This window comes from Zonotrichia albicollis, chromosome 2 (assembly GCF_047830755.1).
Source record: "Zonotrichia albicollis isolate bZonAlb1 chromosome 2, bZonAlb1.hap1, whole genome shotgun sequence".
NCBI classification, from domain to species: Eukaryota; Metazoa; Chordata; class Aves; order Passeriformes; family Passerellidae; genus Zonotrichia; species Zonotrichia albicollis.
Window position 1 is genome coordinate 20,284,679 of NC_133820.1, and position 12,023 is coordinate 20,296,701.

General features: G+C 40.7%; 1 protein-coding gene across 1 annotated transcript in view; it reads right to left on the minus strand.

The window, feature by feature from the left end:
- OTC (ornithine transcarbamylase) overlaps nt 1-12,023 on the minus strand; it is a 31,072-nt gene that overhangs the window by 11,451 nt on the left and 7,598 nt on the right. Inside the window, exons 4-5 of the mRNA XM_026791846.2 lie at nt 6,625-6,712; nt 745-898 (exon numbers count right to left, since the gene is read on the minus strand). Of these exons, the coding sequence (XP_026647647.2) occupies nt 745-898; nt 6,625-6,712 (242 nt within the window). The remainder of the gene's footprint in view (nt 1-744; nt 899-6,624; nt 6,713-12,023) is intronic.

Below are 12,023 nucleotides of genomic sequence, written 5' to 3' on the forward strand. Positions count from 1 at the left end.
TGGGTTTTATTCATTCAGAAAGTAAACAAGGTCAGAGGAGTTCATCATAGTTGTCAACCAGCCCTGCAGTATACTAATCTTTTTTATAAGCCAGATCCTCAACTGATTGTAAAACCATACAGTCCTTCTGTTCACAGATAAACATCTGGTATTCTGTGTGTGTAAAATATTATCCAGTTGTCAGATCCACTGTTACATTAGATGAAAAATAAAAAATACAATCTCTTATAACTGTTCTTTGAGGTGAGAAAGGTTTAAACTGGTTAAAGTGCCTGAACACTAAGTGTTGGTACTGGTAACATTAACTGGCTTTTCAAAAGAAATTTGTTCAACAATTTCCTAATACATAAATAGTGATTCCTTTTAAGAAGTCCACAGATTAGGGAGGAATCAAGAGCAAACTACTGAGTGTTTTTAAGCCAATGAAAAAATCTGCTGGCTTTGCCTGAGCTAGATTCTCATCTTTGTCTTAATATGTACAGCCTTCTGTACATTCTTTGAATTGCAGACTAATTCCAATAAAATACTTAATTTTATGCTTAACTTCAGTCCCACTACAGCTGATAGGACTATGTAATTGTTTTAAATTAAACAGATCCTTAATTATGTTGCTGGATGAAGATCTCTTTAAACAACAAGTGCCATATAATAGCTGCTTTGAAAATCCTAGAGATAAATGGATTTGAAGATGACTTCCCCAAATACTAAGAATAAGCAAAAAAAAAAAATTGTTTATATTTTTACCTGAAGAGTTAGGTAATCAGCTAAAATCTGAAGAGGATGGTATAAATCAGACAATCCATTGATTATTGGGATCATGGCTTCTTTTGCCATTAGGTCCAGATCATTATGGTTATAAACTCGAGCCAAGATTGCATTTGTCATGCTGGACAGCACCCTAGAGATGGCAGAAAATACTCAAGTCAAACATAATAAATATACCGCTATTGCACTCTTCACCGTGCAACACATAAATATTAATGAGAAATGGTAATGAATCAATATTTTTCAGCTATCTGAATAATTTATCATGCCTGCAGAACAGACCCAAATGTAGTCATTTAACAAGCTGCTAATAAGTAAGAAGTTTCACTTCCTAACACTACTGTAGTAAGTAAATGAAAACTGCTGCTCTATTTTATATTCTTTTCTCTTTAGCGTTTCATTGTAGATGGAACATTGATACATGTTAAGCTCTCTGAACTAAGATAAGAGATTGTGTGATACTGTAACAGTTAAAGAATTGGATAACCTCAGAAGAGATAAGATATATGATTTTTTTCAGTCTTCTAGCAAAGAACAAATGCAGCATTGACTGAATATTATAGACCCTGTATGGTAGCCTTTGTGAGGATCAGCAATACAGATCTGTCTTAGATTACCACAATTGTTTACTGATCTTAATAAACACAGAAACACAACAGGCTGCGATTGTTGGTCTGCTTTCTCCTACCTACACACCTGTGTATTGACTCACAGGGTATCAGCATTCAAGTAATGCCCAAATTTCAAACTCAGAACCAGGGAAGGGGTTGCAGAAGCCCCTGTATCATTCTGGCACTAACTTCATTTGCTGAAGTGTGAAAGACACAGGGATTAGCATAGTATACTCTGAATTTTTAGATAAATTAAATATGGATTGGTGCTCTTAATTTCTCTGCATTTCTGTGTTTTAATCAGGCCCTGAAGCTTGACTTTGAAGTTGCATTTTGTGTGTTTTCGTATTATCTGAAATAGGACCTTGAAACAAAACAAGGGAGGACTGAATTAGAAATGTGTGGAAAAAATCCTTGCAGTATCTGCCTTCCTGATTAGCCATGACAAATTCTTGCATCTCCTCTTGTGGAAATAAGGCTGTTAGTACCATCATCATCAAGGGCTCCTGATGAAGTCAGTTATAAGAATTTTCTACTCATATCAGACATTCCTCACACAAGCAAAGCTCTTATAAAATTACAAGATTGCCTGTAGAGCTCTCTCTGAAGAAAAGACAGTCCATAGAAGCTACAAATGAAAAGGAGGAGCTGAACAAGGTATTTACTGATTACAAAGTACTGGAACAGTTGCTGTTGGTGCCATTATTTCTTCTCAGCTCACCAGTTCCTTTCTCAGGGGGAAACCTGTTTTGTTCTGAACTGGTCATCAGGGGTGTGATGCATGGTTCCTTTTGTTAGCCCCCTCGCTGGTGGACTCCCTAAACAAGACACAGCCAGACCCCACCAGTCAAGGAAAGGGACAATCACATTGGGAAATTGCTCATTTTCCTTATAGCTTTTTTTTTTCCTTTTAGGATGTAAGGTCATCTGATTTCTATTTGACACAGCTGATCAAGAAATTAAAGAATATGGTTCCTTCATAGGGTATGCCATTAGGGAAAATTCAGTCATAATCACCAACTAGTGAAAACTGCTGGATTTTCATCTTTAGTCTGTTGGAAGTAGATATCAGATCTATTAGACACCTACCAGCAGGACATCAGACAGTCCTTCTGCCAGCATTTCTAGATGTTGTGTTTTACAGTAGGAAAATCAGCTGTAAACAGGCTTTATTCTTTGTGAAACCAAAATGAAACTGAACTTGGGGGGGAAAAAACCACAAATAACCCTCACCTGGAAGTCTGTGATTACGGGGGAATGATTTGGTCTCCAGTAATTTAATCAGTTTAAAGGAAACTCTGTAAGGCTGGAATTGCACAGGGAAAAAAAAATTCCTGAATATATGAAAGACTCTTATCAAAGGTGAAGTTTTGGAAGCTAAGGGCTGCAAGCACAAGTTCATCAGGTGACTACATTTAATGTTCTTATTTTATCAACTACTAGGTCTTTCTCTCTTTTCATTCCTTTTCAAAACCATGAGACTATCACCTTCAAAATCCCAGAGCCTGGTAATATGTTATATTGGAACACTGAGTACATTGAAATGTTGCATATCTCTCTTTTCAAAGTAATTTTTATTTCTATGGAGAAAACCTGAATTTTTTTTCCTCAACTGTATCCTCTCTGAGGAATCCAAAATGAAACACAGAGTATGCCTTTTTTGATATGTCAGACTTTTGAATTTGAAAATGGGACATTTGCATGTTTTGTATAGAATACTGCTATGCAAGGTAGTTTTGCTTTTGTTTTGACAGTTTATATCCATTCAAAAGCTTTAAACTTCTCACAAAACTACTTCACTTTCACTCATAGTCTCACAGGGACAGACAATGGATGTGTTCTCAGCAAAATAAACCCGTTCCCCATAAATGCAGAGATTAATGCCCTAATAATTCCAGTGGACTGGTTAAATCACCCTATGAGCTCTTCAGGGCTGGCACTGAACCTGAAGATGGCCACTGAGCTTTAGTGATGCCCAGTGGAACTGCTCTGCAGTGGGAAATCCAGACACAGTACTTATATTTCATTTCAGGTGATGGATCAGACATGTTAAACAGCACTGAAAGGCTCACAGCTCCTTAATGGGCGGAAACTTTTTGCCACAGTGTCAGCATAAATGTAAATGTCTTGTGAAGCATGGAGAAACTGATTTATGAGCAGGTAATAAGTCACTAAAAATATGTTCACAGCAGCAATGCTTTCAACCCTTACCTGCAGCAGTTCTAATAAAACCGGTGACTTTTATGGATCTGTGCCCCTTTTGCTTTAAGTCTCAATCTCAAGTACTTCAAAGGCCTTCAGAGCCCCAGACACATGCCTGTAAATATTTGAAATACCCTCTGGGTCTACTACAGGCATTTTTTTTTCAGTTCTTACATTATCTGAATGAGGTTGGGATGTCATCTTTCATTCACAAGAAGCACCAAGGAATTAAAACTCCAGTTGTTCTTTTGGGTAAACAACTCAGCCTTGATTATGCAGTCTGTAGTATTTCTGCTAATGACAGCAGCAGTGGAGCAGAGCACTGGGACTGTAAGGATTTGGGAAAAGCCCCTGTCCACTGTAGCAAGTGAGAGCTGTGACTGACCAGAGGAACAAAATCCCCAGGTAAGAGTCATAAATAGGGGCTTGTCCTGAAAGAGCAAGCAGTGACAGAGAAAAGGGGGCTGGAGGTTTATTTGGGAAGTAGATATTGTAGGAACTTTATCCACAGAATGGGAATGCCTTCAGAATGGCTGGAAGGTTTACTTGCTTCTATTTATTGCCTTGTTTCTTGTAGTTTATTGTCTGCCTTTTTCCTTTTTTTGCTTGTGCAAACAAAGGTCTTTCAGGACACCGTAAACAAAAGATTTAATGTCCCTTTACTGCACATTTGGGAAGAAGAAGAAATGAAAACTAGTCTATATTAAGCATATCTAGTTTTGTGTCAGATTTGCTGCAGGGTGGGCATCTGACTGGCAGAGAGGCTGCAGGTGACAGTCCTGCATGGCTTGTGGGGCAATGCTTGCCGAGGTCATTACAGGGAAGTGCTTTGGAAGGGCCCTGTCTTCATCCTTGCCCTTCCTGCAGGTTTGGCTGCTGGAGCTCACAGCCAGCTGTGCAGTAGAGTAGAGGAGGGCTGCAAGGTGATCAGAGAGGGTGCACCTTGCCTCCAAGAAAAGGCTGAGAGAACTATTCCAGGCATTATTCAGCTTGGAACAGAGAAGGCTCCAGACTGACCTAACTGCAGCCTTCCAATACCTGAAAAGAGCCCACACAAAAGATGGAGAGGGACTATTTAGGGGCTTCAAACTGACAGGGAGTAGGTTTAGACCATTTTAGGAAAAAAATTCTTGACTGTGAGGATGGTGAGGGCCTGGCGCAGGTTGCCCAGAGAAGATGTGGATGCCTCATCCCTGGCTGCGTTCAAGGCCAGGCTGGATGGGACTCTGAGCAACCTGGTCTAGTGAAAAGTGTCCTTGTCCATGACAGGAGGGTTGGAACAAGATGATACTTAAAGTCTCTTCCAACTCAAAATATTCTATGATTCTGTTGTTGCAGCTCACTTTGATTCTGGAAGATTTATGTATCTAGCAGAGAGTGAGAGTAAAGTACTTCCAGGCCTCAAGGGACTGAGATTTTTACTTTCTACTATCAACACCATATGCCTTCCATTTCAGCAGTAAAAAAACAAGGAAGGAAAATTTAAAATGTTCAGATGTTTGATATTTTTTCTTTAATTTTTATTGGATTTCATCACAGAGAACAGCAACACAGTTCTCAAAGAGTGGTATTCAGCAAGAGAACTGTGGTATTCAGCAAAGGCAATGGAACTCATCTGCCTGATTTGCACATTTTGAATTGAGCCTGATGACCTTGACGCTGCATATCTTTCACCAGAACAAAAAGGACCACTCAGACACTGCTAACCTTCCAACAGCTGGGCCTGACTGAATCGACCTCAGGCTGCAAAAGGACTGCCTAGAAAGCAGGATAGTGCCAAGGCTGGATGAAGCTTTAATAGCTAGAGTGCCATGGAAAACAGCAGGAGCACCTGCAACACAGGACTTCATGTTCCACCAGCTTTCTGCAACATCAGAGGCTGCAGAAAACCTCTGAGCTCAGGTCCTCCCTGCACAGCAATGGAGACAGGCTGCTCCCCACCCCTGCATGTGGGACTGGGCATGACTGGCATCTTCCAGGGATACCAGTGAGGGCAGGAAGCCACAGCCCAGCCTCATCAGCAGTCCTGGCAGTGGGTACAGCTGGGAAAGAGGGTGCAGGAAAATCTGAAACTGGCTGCAAAGTGCTGGTCCAGCTTCATGCTGCTGAAATGGGGGATCAGAAAGGCCCTCAGTGCCACCCTGTCACTGCAGGGACACTACTTCAGCAGGAAGTAGTTTAGCTAGTAGTTAGCTGTTTAACAAACATAAATTGTGTCTTTGCTTTTTGATTTTGCTCCAAGGTCAGCAGAACCAGGAGGTTTGAGTCTTGTTAGAATATATGTGCTGTCATCAGTGGAATTACATGATTACTGAGGTCCATAAAATTGTTCCATTTGTAAATGTAGCTCTAATTAACACTCTATATGCCAAAATAATTCTCAGTGTGGTGTCACTATGATATTTTCTGAAAAATCCCTTCTCCAGGATTTCTTCTCCTGGGAAGCTGAGAAGCCTCAGAGAAAAATGAAAATAATAGTTATCTGATTAACTTCTCCTGTGTTTGCTGCTTTGGAATGTGGTCTGGACATTGTTTACCAACAGGTTCATGATGATCAGTTTCATGTGAATTGTTTTAACTTAATGACCAATCACCATCACTGTGTTGGACTCTGAGGAGTCAGTCATGAGCTTTCATTATCATTACTGTTAAGCCTTCCGTCTGTATCCTTTCTATTCTTTAGTATAGTTTTAGTATAACATAATATAACATAACATGATGTAACATAACATAACATAACATAACATACTATAACAATATAACATAACATAACATAACAATATATATCAAATCAGCCTACTGAGAACATGGAGTCAGATTCTCCTCTCTCACCTTGTTCTGGGGACCTCACAAACACCACAAATGCCACAGCTTGAGAGGATGGAATAAAGTTTTACTGAGCTACAGATTCTGTGAACTGATCTGTAAATATTTAAGAAATTTGGACTAGCTTCTGACATTTTCCAGAAAGAACATATCAGCTTCCAAAATCCTGTAAGACAGGTGTCAGCAAATGAAGTGATCAATCAAGTGACATTCTACCAACCTTGTTGTATCTATGAGACTCTCATTAGTGCCCAGATGTATATCTTGTGTTGTAAGGAAGGAAGCATGCCCTCCAAGGAGAGCAAATCCTACAATGAGGAAAAGTTTAAAAAGAAAAGAGAAATTAAACACCAGCACCTCATATTTACAGCCAAAATTCAAAATCTTCTTGATAGAAAATACATTTTCAAAAATAGAGGTAGAACTCAGCAGGACATCAAAATATTAAAATTATTAGCATTTGACACACAAAATGTCAAATAAATGTGCTTTGGAATAACCCCACTCAAATGTATTTGTTACTGAAATCCTTGGCCATGAGTTCCTATCTGTGATCACAGGAACAGTGATTCCAGCTCCAGGGCTACACATTGCCACAAGCATCACTGTTGCTCTCTGTTCAGAGCCAGGTAATCCATTCATCATGCTGCATTTCTGCTTCACGGGGCTTTGCATCCTAGAAGGACAATTTAGTCACCTGGTGCATTTCCACATCCTTGCAAGGATCAACATTGTCCTTCATGTAAAGAAAAGCCTCCTCACACACTGTAACAAACCTGAATTTGATCTCAAATGACTAAGGGCCTTAAAAATTATAATGTGAGAGAGAGAAAGGAAAAGGTCTCAGGCTCTGCCAGCATCCCTCTACCTTGCAATAGTTAGGAATTTGCACAGAGGTCCAAAGAACTGGAAGGTGTGAAGAGTAAAATCCACTCCTGAGCAGGAAACCATGGAAAGATTTGAGCATCATTTAAGAGAAGAAAACACTTTGGTGAACTTCAGAGGTGCCTGAACAGTGTTTTGGATGAAGAAAAATTACATGTTAAAGGCAACTCTCTGGTTCTCTGCTGCTTTACTTTAATGGTACCACCAGTAGAAAGTTATCACAAGCACCCATTTGACACAGACAGGGAAGAAAACATCTTACTTTCACCAACATCTGAGGGTCTTTGTCTTTGTCTGGTTTAGGTCTGAAGCCTCTTTCCACTGAATCTAAGTGTGAAGTCCCTCATGGCCACACATTGGGAGGATGGGGCCAGATGGGGCTGTTTTATGAGCTGTCACAGATGGTTTAGCATAATCCTAGCATGGGGAACAGGATCCCACAGCTGGGAATGTACAAAATGTAGGATTTGAACTGGGCTGTATGTCGCCCTGTAAGGCATTTTCTGTGTGATAAGAACAACTCCCTTTCCGAACAGAGATTTTCTGCAGGCAGATCCTGCCCTGTCACTGGCATTTCTGAGGGAGGAAATTGCCAGAGAATCTTAGCATGGACATACCAGCCTTGTTGAGACAACACTGTGGGGGTGTGAGTCTTTTATTGTGACAAAAATCTAGGAAGAAGCCCATCTTTATATTTCCAGGAAGAGAAAGGATGCAGACAGCACAGAAGAGACCCCCACTTTGTTTGCCAAACTGTAATGTTGTGGAGATGCTGATGAATTTCATGCTGTTAGAAAAAAAAATTAAAAAGAGAGAGAAAAAAAGAGTGGAAAAGGAAGAAAAAACAAGAAGAAAAGGTCAAAACTGCTCAAGCTGGCTGTATCCATTAGATGGCACTGCTGACAGATTCAGCACTGCAGCTTCAGCACGGTGGTTGTACAGGTCTGCCATGGATTAAAAATTTCGTCCCACAGTTACTCTTTAAAAGAGGATTAATCCAGGACTGAACACTGAAACCTTTCACAGATAAAACCAACAGGTTCAGGCAGCAGGTCTGGGCCTCACAGCTGGGCTCCTTACACAGAGCAACCCTTATTAACTTCCATCTCCTGCCAGCAGCAGGGATGAGGGGAGGTCTTCTGCTTTGCATCAGTTCAGCCAGCCTTGGGAGTTTAAAATACAATAGATAAAAACAATACCAGCCAATCATTGTCTTTGGACTGCCTCAATTGCCTTAAATGTCAGATTAAAAGTAGTGATGCTCCAGGTCCCACCTAAAGGGCAAATTTCTGCTCCCCTAGCCAGTGGACACTCATTTTATTGAATGGGCCTTCTTAATTTGCTTGTTGTTTTCATTAATGATTGCTCCAAATCTCAACAATATTGCAAGTCACACAGAGCCAACTTTTAAGAATGAAGCACCATTTATTCTACTGTTACTTTTTTCACCTCCCCTCTGCAGCTCAGACACAAACATTTTATTTAAAGAACAGTATATACAAATTACACATTACAGTCTGTTTATTCAGTGCAAATTTTAAGTGAGGACCTCAAGGATGAACTGTCATAGGCAGTGACTTTTCCTTCCCAAATTCTTGTAAATTTTTTTGGAGTAATTTACAATTATGTCAGGTATTTATTCCTGCAAGTTCCACACAATAGAGCAGCTCTGCCTTTTAGGATTCTAAATGCATACACTTTGGTAGATGATTTTCAGTCCAGGCATGCTCCAATGGACATGTTCTGTTTACTAGAAATGATGCCCAGGTAAAAAAAAACTGGAATCTGAACATTCATTCAGAATTGCCAGACGTGAGGCAGCCCAGTCAGAGCTGCCACCTGGAGTCTGTGTACATAGCAGAGCGCTGATGTGTTGGGCTTTCTGCTCATGAACTGGCCATCTGTGCAGGGCCTGGCAACATATTTCCATACAAAACTTTCCATCTGGAAATACAGGAGCTCTGTGCTCTAGCTTTGTATACAGTTGCAGAGACAGAATCTTTTTCAGATTCTTTCATCCAGACTACCAGCAGAAAATGAAAAAAAAAAATGATGACTTTTGAAGGTATGCAGGCACCAATCCATCAAATAAACATTGGAGTGCTGTGTTAAATTGGAAGATATAATCCTTTGTTGTCACAACCTGGTCATATCCAAGGTCACATGCTAAACATTTATATGAATTGTGATATCTTCAATAAACTACTACAAGTTCATACTGCAAATCCAGCACAGATTATTACCTCTTGTCCACACTTCTCACTACTGTTAGTTATCAAAATACACAGTTTCACTCCTCAGGCTGTGGCACATTATTGACCCCACTTATGCAGACTCTTTCAGACAGGACATGAGTGAAATCTTCATCCCAGGCTATCCCTGCTGCATGGGCCAAGAGGGACAAAAAGAATCCTAGTGTAGTTCACAGGCTGGCTACACAGGTCTGGACCTGTTACCAGGAAGACACACACAGTCATGTTCTCATACTCAAAGGAAGGATCTTTTTCAGAATTTCAAGACATATGGATTTGAATTTATTAATTTACTCACTGCCTGCCTGGACTTACAAAATAGAAAGTATTTTTCCATTTAGACTGATAACAAAGAACTCTCCTAGGCAGCAATTGCAGAACATTCTTAAAGCAGAAGCTAAAAACTGATAAGCAGTTTTTAAAAGTTATTTTTAAGCTACTCTTTTAAGTGAAGATTAAACTCAGAGTGCATTTGGGCCCTCTGTAATGAGGCTAAGCTAAATAATACTTAGCCACTCCAACAGAAAACAGACCCTGTACCATGTATTATCATCCCCACTTTAGTTCATATGCCACAATGCAATTATTTCTGTGGCTCTGTGTAGCAGTCTTTAGGCATGGCCATCATGTTCCTCTCCCCACATTGTGTAGGATGAGTGAATTGGGAGTAATTCCACTTAAGCCAGTGGCACTGAAGCCTCCTAAGGCTGTTAAGGTCTTGTATATTCCAGTGCACAACAAGAAAAGGTAGACTGAGCTTTCCTACCTGCCCCGCTTCCTCTCCGTTTCTGCTCTGTGAAATATTGTCTGCATTCAGTGTCTGGGAAATGCTTGGATTTATTTATGACTTATTCACTAAAACATAACTGCAGCTGTATATTTTAAGAGCAACAGTGACAATCAGATTATTTTACACCAAAGCTATAACAAAAACAGGGCATTCAACTTGTGCCATGCCTGAGGATGTTTATTTTACAAGTAATATATGACCATGTGAATAGTTCTGTTTTCAAAAAGTACACAAAATTTTATGCAGAATGGGTATGGGATTCTGGCTGTGAAGAGCTGACATTTTCCAGTGTAATAGCAGATATGTCACATTTTCCAATAAAATGGCCAGTGATAGAAATAAATCTCCTAGGCTTACAGAACTGGATTTACTTTTCCACTACTCTGTGGAAGTTACTTCTAGTTCTGCATTAAACTTACAACATCACTACTTATCTTAGAAACAGTAAAATTATATGGGTTTCAGAAATACACATTGGGACAAGATTAAAGAGGCAATTAATTATACCCCAAGGAGAGGTTTATTATTCAGTGCAGTTGCAATGTCATTAGAATAAAACAGTTCAGAGAAACAGGATGTTGGAAAACCTTAAATATCAACTAATCTATTACAATACATCATAAATTAATGTTTTGATAATCTTCAATTGATCTGAACAACTGGGAGAAATGCAAAAAGGTCACCCCTTAGTTGAAGGGCATGGAGAACCCAGAGAATTCAGGCTAAGCTGCCTCACCTCAATCCATGGGAAAGTGATGAAGCAGCTAATCCTGGAAACCATTTCTAGGCACATTAAGGACAAGAAAATTGTCAGGAATAGTCAGCATGACTTCAGCAAGAGGAAGTCATGCTTGAGCAGCTTGATCAACCTCTGTGATTCCATGACTGGCCTGGTAGATGAGGGGAGGGCAGTGGGTTTTGTCTGCCTGGACTGCATGGTGTCCATTGACAGTGTCTCCCATGAGATCCTCCTAGCCAAGCTGAGGATGCCTGGCTGCATGAGCAGAGCATGGGATGGGGTCAGAACTGTCCAATGGCCAGGCCTGAGAGTGGTGGCCACCAGCACAAAGTCCAGTTGGGAGCCAGTGACCAGCAGTACCCTCAGGGTCCATTTGTGTCTAGTCCTGTTCAACACCTGTGTTAAGGGTCTCGATGACCAAGTGTGGTTTCAGCAATTCTGCTGTTGACACAAAACTGGGAGAGGTAGCTGGTACATCATAGGGTCATGCTGCTGTCCAAAGGGATCTTGACAGGCTGGAACAATGGTCTGACAGGAGCCCCATGAAGTTCAGCAAGGAGAGATGCAAAGTCCTGCACCTGAGGAAGAACAGCCCCTGCACCAGGATGTGATGGGGGCCTCCCACCTGGGGAGCAGCCTGGCAGAAAAGGAATTGGGGGTCCTGGTGGACAGCAAATTGAACATGATGCAGCAGTGTGTGTACCTTTCCAGCAGGGGTGGTAAATGGTGTCCTGGACTGCACCAGACAAATACTGCCAGAAGGTGGAGGAAGGTGATCTTTCCTCTTTATACAGCACTGGTGACCTCAAGAGTCTGGATTTGGGGTCCTCAGTATGAGAAATGTTGTTATAGGGGATAAAGTTGGGATGTCCATGCTAACAAAGGCTAACAGAAATGGCTGAGGGACTAAAGCATATTTCATATGAGAAGTGTTCCAGATTGCAATGCAAGAT